This window comes from Rhinolophus sinicus, linkage group LG02 (assembly GCF_036562045.2).
Source record: "Rhinolophus sinicus isolate RSC01 linkage group LG02, ASM3656204v1, whole genome shotgun sequence".
NCBI lineage: Eukaryota > Metazoa > Chordata > Mammalia > Chiroptera > Rhinolophidae > Rhinolophus > Rhinolophus sinicus.
The window spans coordinates 104646117-104662654 of NC_133752.1; the positions used below are offsets into that span (position 1 = coordinate 104646117).

The window sequence follows — 16538 nt, forward strand, 5'->3', positions numbered from 1 at the left end:
AGGGAACAGAGAATATATTCAAACAAATTGTCGATGAGAACTTCCCAAATTTGTGGACAGAACTGGACCCTCGAATCCAAGAAGCAAATAGAACACCTAGTTACCTCAATCCCAACAGACCTTCTCCAAGGCACATTGTATTGAAGATGGCTAAAATCAACGACAAAGAAAGAATCCTCAAGGCAGCCAGGGAAAAGAAGACGGTAACTTACAAAGGAAAGCCCATTAGATTATCATCAGATTTTTCAGCAGAAACTCTACAAGCCAGGAGGGAGTGGAACCAAATATTCAAACTATTGAAAGAGAGAAACCATGAGCCAAGAATAATATATCCAGCAAAGATATCCTTTAGATATGAAGGAGGAATAAAGACCTTTCCAGACATACAGAAGCTGAGGGAATTTTCTAATACACGACCTGCACTACAAGAAATACTAAAGGAGGCCATTCGACCACCATCAACAGGGACAATTTGTGGCAAACAAAACTCAAAAAGGGGGAGAGTAAAGGCCTGAACCGGAATATGGGAATGGAGAAAGTAAGCGTGCTGAAGAAAATGGAATACTCTAAATATCAAACTTTCTTTTACATAAACTTAAGGGTAACCACTCAAAATAAATCCAGAATTGAAATACATACTGAAATAAAAAAAGAAACAGAGGGAAACATCATAGAATACCACCACACAGAAATAATAGACAACAACAAAAAGGCAAAGAAACAATGGAGACACAACCTTACCAGAAAACTAAGGATAGAATGACAGGAAATCCTCACATATCAATAATCACCCTAAATGTAAATGGACTGAACTCACCAATAAAAAGGCACAGAGTAGCAGATTGGATCAAAAAACTAAACCCAACCATATGCTGTCTCCAAGAGACACATCTCAGCTACAAGGACAAGCATAGACTCAAAGTGAAAGGGTGGAAATTGACACTCCAAGCAAATGGTACCCAGAGAAAATCAGGTGTAGCCATAATGATATCAGATGAAACAGACTTCAAGGTGAAAAAGATAACAAGAGACAAAGATGGACATTTCATAATGGTGAAGGGACTGTACAACAAGAAGACATAACAGTCATCAATATTTATGCCCCCAATCAGGGAGCACCGAAATACACCAAGCAACTACTAACAGAACTAAAGGGAGAAATTGACCAAAACACAATTATACTAGGGGACTTAAATACATCATTGACAGCTATGGATAGATCATCCAAACAGAAAATAAATAACGAAATAGTAGCCCTAAATGACACATTAGATGAAATGGACATAATTGACATTTATAGAGCACTTCATCCTAAAACATCAGACTATACATTCTTTTCTAGTGTACATGGAACATTCTCAAGGATAGACCATATATTGGGACATAAAATCAGTCTCAACAAATTTAAGAAGATTGAAATCATACCATGCATATTCTCTGATCACAAGGCTTTGAAATTCGATATCAACTGTAAAAAGAAAGCGGGGAAAAACACAAATACATGGAGACTAAACAACATACTTTTAAAGAAGGACTGGGTCAAAGAAGAAATTAGAGGAGAGATCAAAAGATACATAGAAACAAATGACAATGAAAATACATCCTACCAAAATTTTTGGGATGCAGCGAAAGCAGTTTTAAGAGGGAAATTTATCTCATTACAGGCCTATCTCAAGAAACAAGAAAACTCCCAAATAAATAACCTCATGTTACACCTTAAAGAACTAGAAAAAGAAGAACAAGTAAAACCCAAGGTCAGCAGAAGAAAGGAAATAACAAAAATTAGAGCAGAACTAAATGAAATAGAGAACAAAAAGACAATAGAAAAAATTAATATGACAAAGAGCTGGTTCTTTGAAAAGATTAACAAAATTGACAAACCCTTGGCTAGACTTACTAAGATAAAAGAGAGAAGACACTGATTAACAAAATCAGAAACGTAAAAGGGGAAGTTATCACGGACACCACAGAAATACAAAGGATCATCCAAGAATACTATGAAGGACTATATGCCACCAAATTCAACAACCTAGAAGAAATGGACAAGTTCTTAGAAACATATAGCCTTCCAAGGCTGAACCATGAAGAACTGGAAAATCTAAACAGACCGATCACCAGTAACGAAATTGAATCAGTCATCCAAAACCTTCCCAAAAGCAAAAGTCCGGGACCAGATGGCTTCACTAGTGAATTCTACCAAACCTTCAAAGAGGATCTAATACCAATTCTGCACAAACTCTTCCAAAAAATTGAAGAAGAGACAGTACTCCCTAACTCATTTTATGAGGCCAACATTACCCTGATACCAAAACCTGGTAAGGACAGCACAAATAAAGAAAACTACAGACCAATATCTCTAATGAATACCAATGCAAAAATCCTAAATAAAATTCTAGCAAATTGAATACAACAATGCATTAAAAAGATTATTCATCACGACCAAGTGGGGTTCATCCCCGGGGCACAAGGATGGTTCAACATACGCAAATCCATCAATGTGATACATCACATAAACAAAATAAAGGACAAAAATCATATGATTATATCAATTGATGCAGAAAAAGCATTTGACAAGATACAACATCCATTTATGATTAAAACACTTAATAAAATGGGTATAGAAGGAAAATACCTTAACATAATAAAGGCCATATATGACAAGCCCTCTGCTAATCTCATAATTAATGGAGAAAACCTGAAGCCCTTTGCTCTACGTTCAGGAACACGACAGGGATGTCCCCTATCACCTCTGCTTTTCAACATAGTGTTAAAGTCCTTGCCAGAGCAATCAGGCAAGAGAAAGAAATAAAAGGCATCCAAATTGGGAATGAAGAAGTTAAATTATCACTCTTTGCAGATGACATGATGCTATATATAGAAAACCCTAAAGACTCCACCAAAAAGCTATTAGAAACAATCAATGAATACAGTAAAGTTGCGGCTACAAAATCAACGCACAAAAGTCCATTGCCTTCCTATATACTAACAATGAAATCTCAGCAAAAGAAATACAAAAAACAATTCCTTTTGCAATTGCAGCAAAAAGAATAAAATACCTAGGAATAAACTTAACCAAGGATGTGAAAGACCTATATGCCGAAAACTATAAGACTTTTTGAAAGAAACTGAAGAAGACACAAAGAAATGGAAAGACGTTCCGTGCTCATGGATTGGAAGAATCAACATAGTTAAAATGGCCATATTACCCAAAGCAATATACAGATTCAATGCAATCCCCATCAAAATCCCAATGGCATATTTTAAAGAAATAGAACAAAAATCATCAGATTTGTTTGGAACCACAAAAGACCCCGAATAGCCAAAGCAATCTTAAGGAAAAAGAACAATAATGGAGGTATCACACTTCCTGACTTTGGCTTGTACTACAGGGCTACAATAATCAAAACAGCATGGTATTGGCAGAAAAACAGACACATAGACCAATGGAATAGAATTGAGAACCCAGAAATAAAACCACATAAATATGGACAGATAATTTTTGACAAAGAAGCTAAAACATACAATGGAGCAAAGACAGCCTCTTCAATAAATGGTGCTGGGAGAATTGGATAGCCACGTGCAAAAGAATGAAACTGGACTGCTATTTGTCACCATGTACCAAAGTTAATTCAAAATGGATCAAAGACTTAAGCATAAGACCTGACACAATAAACTGCATAGAAGAAAACATAGGTACTAAACTTATGGACCTTGGGTTCAAAGAGCATTTTATGAACTTGACTCCAAAGGCAATGGAAGTAAAAGCTAAAATAAACGAATGGGACTATATGAAACTTAAAAGCTTCTGCACAGCAAAAGAAACCATTGACAAAATAAAGAGGCCACCAACTGAATGGGAGAAGATTTTTGCAAACAGTGCCTCCGATAAGGGGCTAGTATCCAGAATATACAAGGAACTCATGCAACTCAACAACATAAAAACAAACAACCCAATTGAAAAATGGGCAGAGGACTTTAAGAGACATTTCTCCAAAGAGGACATACAAATGGCAAATAGACATATGAAAAAATGTTCAACATCACTAATCATCAGAGAAATGCAAATCAAAACCACAATGAGATATCACCTCACCCCAGTCAGAATGGCTATCATCAACAAGACAAATAGTAACAAATGTTGGAGAGGCTGTGGAGAAAAAGGAACCCTCATACACTGTTGGTGGGAATGCAGACTGGTGCAGCCGTTATGGAAGGCAGTGTGGAGGTTTCTCAAAGAATTACGAATAGAATTGCCATATGACCCAGCAATCCCTCTTCTGGGTATCTACCCAAAAATCTGAAAACATTTAGAGATAAAGACACGTGTGCTCCAATGTTCATTGCAGCTTTGTTTACGTGGCCAAGACATGGAAACAACCAAAATGTCCTTCGATAGATGAATGGATAAAGAAGTTGTGGTATATATACACAATGGAATACTATTCGCAGTAAGAAAAGATGATATAGGAACATTTGTGACAACATGGATGGATCTTGAGAGAGTAATGCTGAGCGAAACAAGTCAGACAGAAAAAGCAGAGAACCATGTGATTTCACTGATATGTGGTATATAAACCAAGAACAACAAAAGAACAAGACAAACAAATGAGAAACAGAAACTCATAGACACAGACAATAGTTTAGTGGTTGCCAGAGGGTAACGGGGGCGGGGGGTGGGGGGTGGGAGATGAGGGTAAGGGGGATCGAATATATGGTGATGAAAAGAGAACTGACTCTGGGTGGTGAACACACAATGGGATTTATAGATGATGTAATACAGAATTGTACACCTGAAATCTATGTAATTTTACTAACAATTGTCACCCCAATAAATTTAATTAAAAAAAAAAAACATTTAGTAGAATTAATTTTTGATATTAAACAGTCCCCTTTTCAAATGAGTTATAATTCATTATAATATGGACAAAATAGCTATAAGTTCATTTAAAACCATTAGCTAGATTTTTTAAATCCATGATGTTTAGTCTGGCTAATAGTTGGAATTAAGGTGAACAAGACAGTGCAAAGGTGTCACTTGGGCTGGCATTGCTCTTGAGCTGAAGGTAGATAGTTTTCAGGGGCCTCATTCATCTGTGGTGTTTACCTTTCCACCTTCGTCCTCCAGTTATTCTCTCTTGGCCTTGACATAGTCAGTGCTTTTGGTCCAGTAGGCCCTACAGCCTTGGCTGGATGTGTAAAACTGTCTTACTGTGAGATTTATCAGACTGCACTGCCACACGTTCTTTACACATGCCAATGTGCCATCTGGGCCCCACAACTGCTGCTTCATCTTGAACAAGTTCCTGGTAGGCGCTTTTATGTGCTAACATCATTGTCCTGAGGTGCGGCCTTCAAGAGCTCCATTTCAACGGTGTCCCATTGTGCCTGTTTTCAACTCAAACCATTGTCATCATGGAGGCCAATGACCACAGTTTGGTGGAAATGATATTTAGATACTCTTCAATGCCTGTGAGGGAATGGTTTTCCAGCCCACACAGCTACCAGTGAATTTTTACTCAGTCCTCAGTCTCTAAGTATTTGGCTGGATCTCCTTTGGGCTTGTTGGACAAGGTTATCTCTGAGGCCCTTTCCAGTTCCAAGGTTTTGTGAATCTAAGAATTGATTAAGTTGTGATGTTGTTTGCCTCTACATGCCATACATAAATACTAGATTTACCAAGTATTGTTCCTTATTATTCATATTTCCTCTCTATTAGCTTCTTAAATATTCATTTAAAAACTTCTTTTAGTGAATGCACTGGAAATTGCAACATTCAAATTTGACTCATTGCATCCACCACATGTTAGTGTTTTTCCCATTCCTGGACAGTGAAAAGACCACAGGATACTTCATCTACTGTACTCCTGACTTCTGTGCATTGTCACCTTGTATTTTAATGCCATCCCTATTTAAAACCCCATAAGACATTCTTATTCTTGTTTTTTAAACAGTGGATGTTTGCTTAGATTTCCCCTCATACTTACGCTCATTCCTTCTTGCATCACCATATTTCCACCAGGCATCATTTTCCTTTAGACAGAATAACGCCTGTAACTGTTTTTTTTAAGTGGATTGGGATCAAGAAGGAATATTTGCCTTTTCTTCCTCAAAAAGTGAGATCACCTGAGCTAATGATTGAAATAACTCTGAGGACTGTGAGCATTAATTAAATGTGATCTTGAGGCCCTGTGTCTCTGTCTTAGTCATCTGTGTCTCTCAGTGTCAGGCGTAGAGCAGGCACTCAATATTTATTAGATTGAAAAGCACTGGGAGATGAACTCACTTCCTACTTTATTTAAATCACATCCATCTGACTTTAACTTCTTATGTTCCTCTTTGATTTCCCCTTAAAATTATTTTGAATCTTTACATATCCTCTAGTATTCCAGAGGACAGTCCTCTCCTTTCCAAGGCCATTTATTATTTTGCACCTTCTCCCCATGACTCTTATCTTCTAGAAGACTTTGCTCCTTCAGTCTCCCTGTTATGTTTTTGTCTCCATTTTCCCATTGACTTCTTTTCTTCTCCCTTCTTATATGTCGAGGTCTCTCATTTAAAAAATCAACTCCCGGGCCGGCCGGTGGCTCAGGCGTTTGGAGCTCCGTGCTCCTACTGCTGAAGGCTGCCAGTTCAATTCCCGCATTGGCCAGTGGGCTCTAAACCACAAGGTTGTCGGTTCAACTCCTCGACTCCTGCAAGGGATGGTGGGCTGCACCCCCTGCAACTAACAACGGCAATTGGACCTAGAGCTGAAATTCGCCCTCCACGACCAAGATTGAAAGGACAACAAGTTGACTTGGAAAAAGTCCTGGAAGTGCACACTGTTCCCCAATAAACTTCTGTTCCCCTTCCCCAATAAAATCTTAAAAACAAACAAACAAACAAACAAAAAAATCTTTGTTTATAAAACAAAAACAAAAAATCAACTCCCTTTTTTGGATTCTATTACTATTGTAACATACTGTCATGTCTTTATATTCCCTCCAATTTTTTAAAAGAATATTTGTTTGATACCTATACCTCACCTTCTGCTCACTCTTAGCCTTTGTGATTTGGTGTCTTCCCTCCCTCCCCCGCCCCATTCCATTGAAACTTATCTTGGAGATCATTGATCATCCCTGATTTATCAAAACAATGACCTTGTCAGCCTTCAGATTTTTTTACCTTAAACATTTGGTAATTCATTTTTCTTGAAACTTTTCCTTTGCCTCCTGTGGTTCTCATTTAACATCTCCACAGATTCCTTTTCTCCATTGCCTGCCCCTAATGGAGATACCCTTGGTCCTGTCCTCTGGCCTTTATTTGTCTTATTCAAAACCACATTAGCTCTTCATGGGTGACTGTGAAAACTCTATGTTTCCTTCTCTCTTGAGTTTTGTACTGGAATTTCCACCCATATGCTGGACTTGTCCTCCCAGATGTTTTGCCTCACTTAAATTTAACTTCTCCCAAGAAGAACTTATCATTTTCCTTAAAAAACAAAACAAAAGCTGTTCTTTCTTTGGTGTTCTTACTTGTTTAGTTATGTCAACATGTCCCCACTTTAAGCAGATTCTAAGCAACACCCTCATTGTCGACTATTCTCTGCACAGAATTAAGTCCTGTCAATTCTGCTTCCGTAATGTTTCCAGAATCCCTTTTCTTCCCATTGATGCCATCCTAGCTCAGGTCATCAAATTCTGTCCCTGTAATTCGCACACTAGTGTCTAAATTCTTTTCTGCCTTTTACTTTGTCTTCCTGGCCCATCCTACTCATTACTCTGTGACTGAATGTTCCGAAGGGATTATTCTGCTCCCGATACAAAGCTTCAGTGATTCCCCATTGTCTTGTCATTATGTGTAATCTGTTGCACACTTTAAAATCCCATCCTCTACTTTGCTGTCCTGCATTCTATTTAAATGCGACTCTCACCATTTCACAGCACAGATTCTTCTCTCTGTCCTCTGCCTTTGCTCCTTCTCACTTCTGTCTCTCTTCTTTCCTCTGACCAGGAGATGAAATTCCTACTACAATCCTGTTCAGATGTTACCTGTTCCAGGTAGCTGCTTGGGCCTCTTCTCCCATGCACCTCTTTGAGTTTAGCAGAGCAGACTGTGTCGTCCATTTCCTCCCAACTGAGTATTCAGGGATGGTTGAAATCTCTCACTATATCGAAAGCATTGTAGTAAATACTCAGTGATGAAAAATTTTTTCCATGTGCATGTCCAGCATAGTGCTTTGAACTTTTATTAGGCATTTACTAAGTATTTAAATTTTTTCTTTAATGTAGATGTATTATTTCTCTCTTCAGACACTGGAGGGCACTGGTGAAATGCTTTACATAACTGCTCAGTTCACATGAGTTTTGGTTTTCTGGAGAGAAATGTGTGTGTGTGTGTGTGTGTGTGTGTGTGTTTGCATGTGTGTGCATTCACACACTCAGAAAGGACCATTTACAAGTTTGTCTTTTTAAAAATTAATAATCTACTAAAATTAATAAAACCTAATTGTTTCTTAAACTTTTAAATTCAGCTTATGAACCTTATTATTTTGAAATCTAGCAAATTTAAATAATAATTTTTAAAGGGAATATTCATGGATTTTTGGTCCCCTTTGCAATCTTAGATCAACATTCTTAAATATTTTATATTGCCTTTATAAATTTAATATATTTTATTTTAAGGATTTTAATTGACAAATTTTCTCAGGGACCTTATTCAGGTCTGTGCTTACTTTTCTTTTGGGTTTGTTCTTTTCTTCTCAATTTCTAGTAGTTCTTTATATATTTGACTAATAAGCCATGTGTCTTTTCTCTGAGTGGCAAACATTTTTCCAAATATGTCGTTCACTTGTGTTTTGACTTTGCGGCTGCTGCTGGCAGCAGCATTAGCTGCTGGTGTGTGTGTCTGTTGGTTATTTTACCACGCGGAAGTCCATGTTACGGATTTATGTCTTACCACCATGCAGGAGTGGAACCACAGCCCCTCTCTGGGAATCTGGCCTTCAGGCTTTGCTGCCAGAGGCCGTCAGAGTTCTTGCTGATATCCATTGTTTGTGGATTTTACTCATGGGAAACCCTCTGTCTCTGAACTCGTATATTCTTTACACACTAATTGCTATCACTTTGCATTTCCTCACTTATACTCTGGCAGAATTTGCTTCTTTTCAGGTTTTGGTTTTGTCTACTCACGTAGGTGTTGACTCATGAACTTGCCTCACGTATCAGTGCCTCCCAGCTGCCCAGCTCCGTGCTGGGCAGTTACTGTGGGTTTAGTGGGTACCAGTTAAAGGCCATGGAGGACGCGAGGTGTCCCAAGAGGGATAACGGAAAATTCCCTCTCCTGTCTAGCCCAGCAGACGCCTGGATGTGCCCCTTGCGTGGGACCAGGCCATAGAGATGGCTCTAGATTGAAAGATGGCTGACAGTCCTGCCAGCTTGGCCTTTCCCAGGCTCTTTACTCCCTCTAAGACATCCAAGAACCATTCACGTCCTGGGAGAGATGGGGAATCAACTCACATGTACCCTCCCTCTTACGCCTGCCCAGAGATTTGGAGGCAGCTGGCTGAAGGAAGAGGAACTGAGACAAGCCAGGGGTTCAAGAAGCCACTGGTTTTAATGGGGGGTGAGAGGGTAGGGAAGGGACCGGGTGGTGGGATGGTAAGCAGTGCGTCTGCTCGCTTCCCAGCCTTGGCTAGGGCTGGTGTACATACAGGACAGGAGCCCTGAGCACCCTCTTAGGCATGCGGGCCTCGGGGAGACGTGTGGGGAAGGAGAAAGGAGACACAGAGCGCAGGGAGAGACCTTAATGGCCTCGGAGCGGTGAAGGTGCGACAATACTGCGTGTCTGTGTCTATGTTCAGAGAACGAGGAAGCTGGGCTGGAGGCAGGAAAGGATCAGAGGGATTAGCAGTGAGGCAGCCTGTAAAACTGCACTGTCCACAAAATACAAACTGGTCGGGTGGGCACAGCCTCACCCTCCACCCTGACCTCCCGTCTCCGTGTCCGTGAGGGGCTGCCCTCCCGCCGGCCTCGCTCCTACTTCTTCCGCCCGATCTGTGCCATCAGGTGGGCATTGGCCGCTGCCTTGGCTCGCAAGTTCTTGGCCTTGGCGATGTTGAAGAGGATGTTCATGATGTTGGTGGGGACGTCAAGGGACAGAGTGAGCTTGGAGCGCCGGTCACTCTTGGTCTTGTCCTGGGACAGCCTCCGCCTGAGCTGCGCTGGGGGCAGGTACTTGTACCGGGGCCTTCCAGCTCCACCGCCACCCCCAGGGAGGGTCCTTTTGTTCTTGTCCTCTTCCTCGTCCTCTCCTGAGGACGGGTCTTGGCTGGGCAGGTAGGGGAACCCGCTCTTGCTCAGCGGGGGTGCATCCTCCAGCTGGCTGCTCTTAGCCTCAGACAGGGCCCTGTTGATGCAGCGGAAGATGGACTCTGCTTTGTCCAACTTATGGGCGAGGCCCAGCCTGGGGGCCCCTAGGAGCAGCAGCAGCAGCAGCAGGAAGTGGGCTGGCACCAGCATCTCTCCCTGTAGGGGACAGGAGGGAAGTGGAAAGGGCTGTGATGGGGCTCAGGGCTCAGAAGGACTTGGGTTCAAATCCTGTTGGGCTTTGTTTATGTTCTACGACAACGCTTCTCAAAGTGTGGTCTTGGGACCAGCAACAGCATCTGGGCCTTTGCAGGGTTTGCAGGGTGAAAGGAAAGAAACTCTACAAAGAAAAGACGTCCTTTGCTCCTCACTAAAGTCTAATTCCTAAGCAACTTTCCCCTCTTCCATTCTTTGGGAACTTTGGCTGCCACCTCTAGTGAAACAGCACAAGTGTTTACATCTCCCTGCTACCTGCTGGGTAAGGCTCTATGGCCATACTTTTCCCACTTGGATTCCTGAAACTCAACCATTCTTTAGGGTGGTTCCAGCAGTACCTTCTCTGGATGCTTTAAAGATATACATTTGCTTCTGAGAACTGTGACAGATTCTCGTCCTGGGAACCTGGGCTAGCTGGAAATTCAGAGTACCTATGTGGGGGGATGGGGAGGGTGGGGGAGTGGGTGGGAGGGTGTGGGGGGTGGCAGTTCCATAGCTCTGCCCAGGCTGGAGAAGGCAGAGTTAGTCCCCATTTACTCAGTTTGTCTGCAAACACTGGGAAGAAGTTGAATTTAAAAAATGAAGAATTTTATAAAACAGCGGCTACAGAATCTAGGGGACATTTAAGCATTTCAAGAGGTATAGTAATGAATGTAAGAGTGATCTGTTTTCTTTTTGCAGGCTCATGGAAGTGTTTGTGTGACACACACATGCACACACACACACACACACACACACACACACACACCTGTAAGCAAGTCACCCTCAAAGTGAGCAGTGAGGGTTTATAACTGAAGGGCTCTTCCCCTGAAGAAGGAGGAACACCAGGAAAAGTTGACATGTTACAGGTAACACTGGTCATTGGCAGTATTCATATTACTGCTGTATTATTTAGTCCATTCTCAGAAGTGGGGTGTGTGTGTGTGTTTGCTAGATTGCTATGTTTGAGGAAAAAATTGCAAAGAGGATTTCTCAGAAAATTGAGCATCAAACATTCATCTTTATGGTCCCTCCCCTTCACTGGTGGTACCTCGTCATTGCAGACAGCTGTCTCCTTCCATCAGTGTAGCGGGGGGCAAAGAACTCTGGGCTTTGAGGGCAGAAGACCTCGGTTTGAAACTTCCCTCACCTTCTTGAGTGCCTTGGGTGAATCTCTTAACCTCTCAGTGGCCACATCCTAAAAAGGAGGCATTACCTGCCTCACAGGTATATTGAGAGAGTGAAGGGAGATGAAAAGGTGAGAGATGCTGGCATATGAAAGTCATAAATGCAGGCATCCTCCTGCTCCTGCAGGCGGTGGGGAACCTTCTGTAGTTTCTATCCCTGTCCCTCCCCTCCTCCCTCAGCCCCTGTCCCCATTTGTAAACTATTACTGAGGGCCGCTTTTCACATTCACAAGTGAATTCTGTTTAGAAAAATAGATTTGTAAGAACCCATCTGTCTCTGATCTGTTACCTTTTGCAAAGCTGGTGTCTCTGTACCAACAAAGAGGATCAATTTGCTCCCTAAGAAACTTCCCCATGGTCTCTTTGGGGCCATTGCTCTTTATTTCAAGCACTGTGGTGTTCTACACTGCCTTGTAGCTCTCATCTCTCACCCATGTCCAGTCCCCAGCACCTCCTGCCTAATTTAGGGCAAATATATTTATCCTTCATAAAGAAGTCCCCAAACAAAATCTTACCGAGAGTGGACTTCCCTCTGGAGTGGAGATGCTCAGGGATGCAGGCACAGCTTCAGGACCAGGAGGTCTGCCCTGGGACCATCCCCTTGAACTTCTGTCTCTGCTGGGGTCGCCGGCTCCTTTTCTTGTATTGTTTCCTCTCTATGGAGACCGCTCCACTCCTTCGTGTGTATATAAAAGTGATAGATCACAGGGTGGGTCGTAATTCCAGACGTAGTGTCTACACTAGGATGCAATTTTGTTTAAAATACAAGCAGAACCAGCTGTCCGCGTCATGGAGATGACAGGCACTCTATCCTTGACCCCTCCCACCTGTCTTCCCTCCCAGCCCTCCCCACCTCCCCCTTCCCCTTCTGCCCTAGCAACTTGCTTCATTGATAAAAAGAAAAAACACCGTTAAACTGAGAGGCAGTTTCTTTGAAGGGTTTTATTACTGATCTTAGTTCTTACTAATTTCAGCCTTCCTACATCCCCATCCCCCAACCCACCTTTTGGAAATCTAGAATCAGGACCTGCTTTGAAGGTAGAGAATGAGGCTTGAAGGTCACTTGTCTTGTAATTTTTGTGGGTTCTGACGTGCCGTGTTTTCTCAGAAAGCTCAATATATCCGTCTTCTCAAAGGGCTCGCGAAGGGGCAGACACAATGCACCTAGAGCTTTTGATGGGAAAGCACTTGAATTCTACCCATTTATTCTCCAGCCTGCCAACATTTTGGTGTACCTGCTGAGTGCCAGGTATGGCCAGGGCCCTCAGGAATTCAAGGAAAAAGTTGCTGCCCGTGTTCTTACAGGGCATTTGCAGTTTAGAAAGATATGTAAACACAGAGCAAATGCCACAGCACAGAAGGGAGTATCCTTGTCCTGGAGACTCAAGACAGGTGACTTGTGCCCCAAGAGGAGATCAGAGGGTTTCAGACAGAAAGGAGGTTTGGATGGAAAGAACCAATACCACGAGAGGGACTGGTGGGCAGGCAGGTGGGTGGAGATAGGCAGGCCGCAGGGCTTGGGAGGCTGGTGCACACGGGCAAGGCCTCTAAAGGCGGGCTAGGGGGTTTGCATTTTATTTTAAATGTAATTAAAGCAAGTGACCCCTTATTTCTCAGATGAAGACACTGAGGTTATGAAAGAAGTGACTTGCCAGAGATCACACAGGCACTTGGTGACAAAGTCAGAGTGAGAATCCAGATCCCACCTGGGCCTCAAGCTCTTTTGACATCCACCTGGAATCTTGGGCTTAACTGTCCCCTCTGAAGGGCCACGCAAGACTCATGTTCTCTCCAGGCCTTCCTTCTAGACCACAGTCCCCATCCTGGATGGGCACTCTTTTCCCTTGAAATTCCTCCAGATGAAGAGGTAAGTAGACTTCTGGAGTTATTGGAACTCTTTAATGCTCACACGCATTTTGTGGAACAAATGGAAGATCTTTGTCAAGAAGGAGTCCAAGCCCCCTGCAGTTTCAGCCTTCATCACAGATGTGAGGAATTGGACCTCACTCCTACTTTTTCTTCCGCAGCTGTCTGCTGGGATTCTTGAGATTACTGGACACACGAAACTGGGAGATCTAATCAAAATTAATTAATTAATTAATTAATTAATATATTCTACTCCGTGGCAGCTTCCTTCCCACCCCCCATTTCAGATAAATAGGCAGTAATGGAATTTGTGTAGGTTGAAGGTAATAATTGCAAAAATGAGTTTAACTCCCTTTGCTACCTTTCTGAGCTCTGGAGTACCCGGGAGGCAGTCCTGCGAAGATACCAACCCCAACCATTGGTATTCCTAGGGCGGGGTTTCTCAACCTCAGCACTGTTGACATTTGAGGCCAGATACAGCTGTGGGGGCTGTCCTGAGCATTGTAGGGTGTTTAGCAGCATCCCTCTACCTATTAGATGCCAGTAGCACATCCTCCTCTGCCCAGCTGTGACAACTAAAAATGTCTTCAGATATGTGCCCTGGGTGCAAAAATTGCCCCCAGTTGGGAACCACTGCCCTAGAGTATGGGATTTAGCCAGAGACAATAGGGGCACTGGTTAGCTCAGTTGGTTAGAGCACATGCTCTTAACAAGGTTGCTAGTTCAATTCCTGCATGGGATGGTGGGCTGTGCCCCCTGCAACTAGATTGTAAATGGTGACTGAACTTGGAGCTGAGCTGCGCCCTCCACAACTAGATTGAAGGACGACTTCACTTGGAGCTGATGGGTCCTGGAGAAACACACCGTTTCCAATAAAAGTTTTTTTAAAAAGAAAAGAAAAAAAGAAAGAGACAATAAACACTGATTTCTTTTCTTACCAATCTTCCCTGTCTCTTCTCAACTTCCTAGAAAACTTACTCACCCTCCCCACCCCACACCCGATGCCAAAGCATCTTGGTGTTGGGGGCTATTCTCTAAGCCCACCACGCCCTCCTCCAGACAGGCGGGCCCACGGATTCCCACTGGCCCGTCTTGGGTAGGCCTTGGGATCGGCCGAAGCTCCCAGAAGCTTCCGCATGGAGTAGTCAGGGTTCCCCACAGGACCCTCACAGACCTGGGTGGTGAGGAAGGGGGCTGTCCTAAAGCTACTTGTGATTGAAACCTCAAGAAGTAGCCTATTTGCTTTGCAACTCAAAACATCTTCTAGCTGCATTTGATGGAGGGTTGGAGACGGTCTTGGACAGAAACAGGATGATTGGTGAGCAAAAATTCCCAGGGTGTCATTTCCAGTAAACAATCGTTTATTTCCCTTCTTGCCCTCACTGAAGTGTGCATGTAACATTCTGCTCTGCTTGCTCTTTTTCTGGCCATGTGAGCCATTGGTATCTTCTGTGGATTCAGCATAGAAAGGTTGTTCAGGGATGTAAATATTCTGTAGAGAGTATGGAGGGCCAGGGTGGGAAGAAAAAAGCTGATCAGAAATGAATGGCTTATATTTATAAAACTAATTTCTCCAAAGTGCTCAAAGCACTTTCATATAACGCATTTTCTCAACGTTTGAGATAGGCCATAAAAGAGAAAGATAGGAAAAGGAATTAGGGAACTGTACGAACACTTGATTTATAAGAAAGAGGTTTTGTCTTGGTGTCGGCAAAGAGAGTTTGCACTTCTGCCTCTGTTGCTAGCTTGGCGGTTTGGCTGGGACTGTACTTAGATTCTCTGCTCCTGTTTCTGGTTTTATGAAGATAGATCAGTGTACCTTCCCTATTTTTCTAACAAGGTTGATGTCAAAATAGTATTTGTAAGAAATCAATCAAGGTTTACCTGGACACAGAACATTATTATTATCCTTATTTTTCAATTCTCCCCTTGTTTTCTCTTACTGATTTTTAGTTTACTTGACTCCTTGGTTGTTGAAGAGTGTGGGTGAATCTCCCACTGTGTTTGTGGGTTTGTAAATTTCTTTAAGTCTGTCCATTTTCGCATCATATGCTTGGAGTGCTGGGTGCATACAAATGGTCCTTTACCTCATTTGTTGCTTGTGTAGAAGTTTTAAAGAGTTTGCAGTTTTTTTTTTGTCACTAGAGAAAACTTGTGTCCTCTGAGTGGATCTGTTGGTAGTGATCATTTTATCTACACATCAAGTAAACAGAGCACTGTGATTGCGCCCAAGTGGGAAGGTGGCAGTGGGACAGCCACGCACTGTAAACCCCTTGATGCCGAATAACACTTTTTGTCTTACAGTCTGATCTACCTGATGTCAAAATAGCTATTTCAGTTTTCTGTTGGTTAACATTGGCTTGGTGAGTTTTTCGAGTCTTTTCTGTGTCAAAATTCTTTTGTAAATGGTATATATTTAAATTTGAAAAATCTGATCTAATAATCTCTGTTTTAACAAGGCCTTTGACACATGTATACTAATAGTGATTAGTGATGTATTTGCATTATTTTCTTCCCTCTATTCCATTGTGTTTTCTATTTGGCCCGTTTTTGTTTTTGTTTTTTTTCTGTTTATTCCTGTTTTTCCTTTTCTGTATTCCGCTGGATTGACTAATTCTTCATTTTCACGTTTTCCTCTATTAGTTTATAATATAATCATTTAAAACTACACTTTTCCCTCCAAGCACTGCTTTCGCTGCATCCCACAAAAAAATGAGCAGAGCCCACGAGTAACCAGGGGAAATTGTTCTGGTCTGTTGCGTGGGGTAAACCCTTCTTTTGGCTCATGTTTCTCCTGCCATGTTATGACTAACACTTAGTAGTTCTGAAGCAATAGCATCCCCATTACACTACAGCCATGTCCAATCTTCTCTGATAGAGGCTGTTCAACACTTCCTCTCCAGACCTATCAGAAATTGTTTACATGGGACTTTGCATCCACCTG

The 16538-nt window shown here is 42.2% G+C and overlaps 1 protein-coding gene across 1 annotated transcript; it reads right to left on the bottom strand.

Moving 5' to 3' along the window:
- Nucleotides 1-9660: 9660 nt before the first annotated feature.
- Nucleotides 9661-12485, bottom strand: UCN3 (urocortin 3). Its single transcript, XM_019738186.2, has 2 exons — nt 12244-12485; nt 9661-10505 (listed from the first exon to the last, which is right to left on the bottom strand). The coding sequence occupies exon 2, from the start codon at nt 10497-10499 to the stop codon at nt 10017-10019; it is 483 nt and encodes a 160-aa protein (XP_019593745.2). The 5' UTR covers nt 10500-10505; nt 12244-12485; the 3' UTR covers nt 9661-10016.
- Nucleotides 12486-16538: the final 4053 nt, after the last annotated feature.

Bases quoted from the DNA above. Each gene is read 5' to 3' on its own strand.
- UCN3 (XM_019738186.2), bottom strand. From the start codon at position 10,499: ATGCTGGTGCCAGCCCACTTCCTGCTGCTGCTGCTGCTGCTCCTAGGG.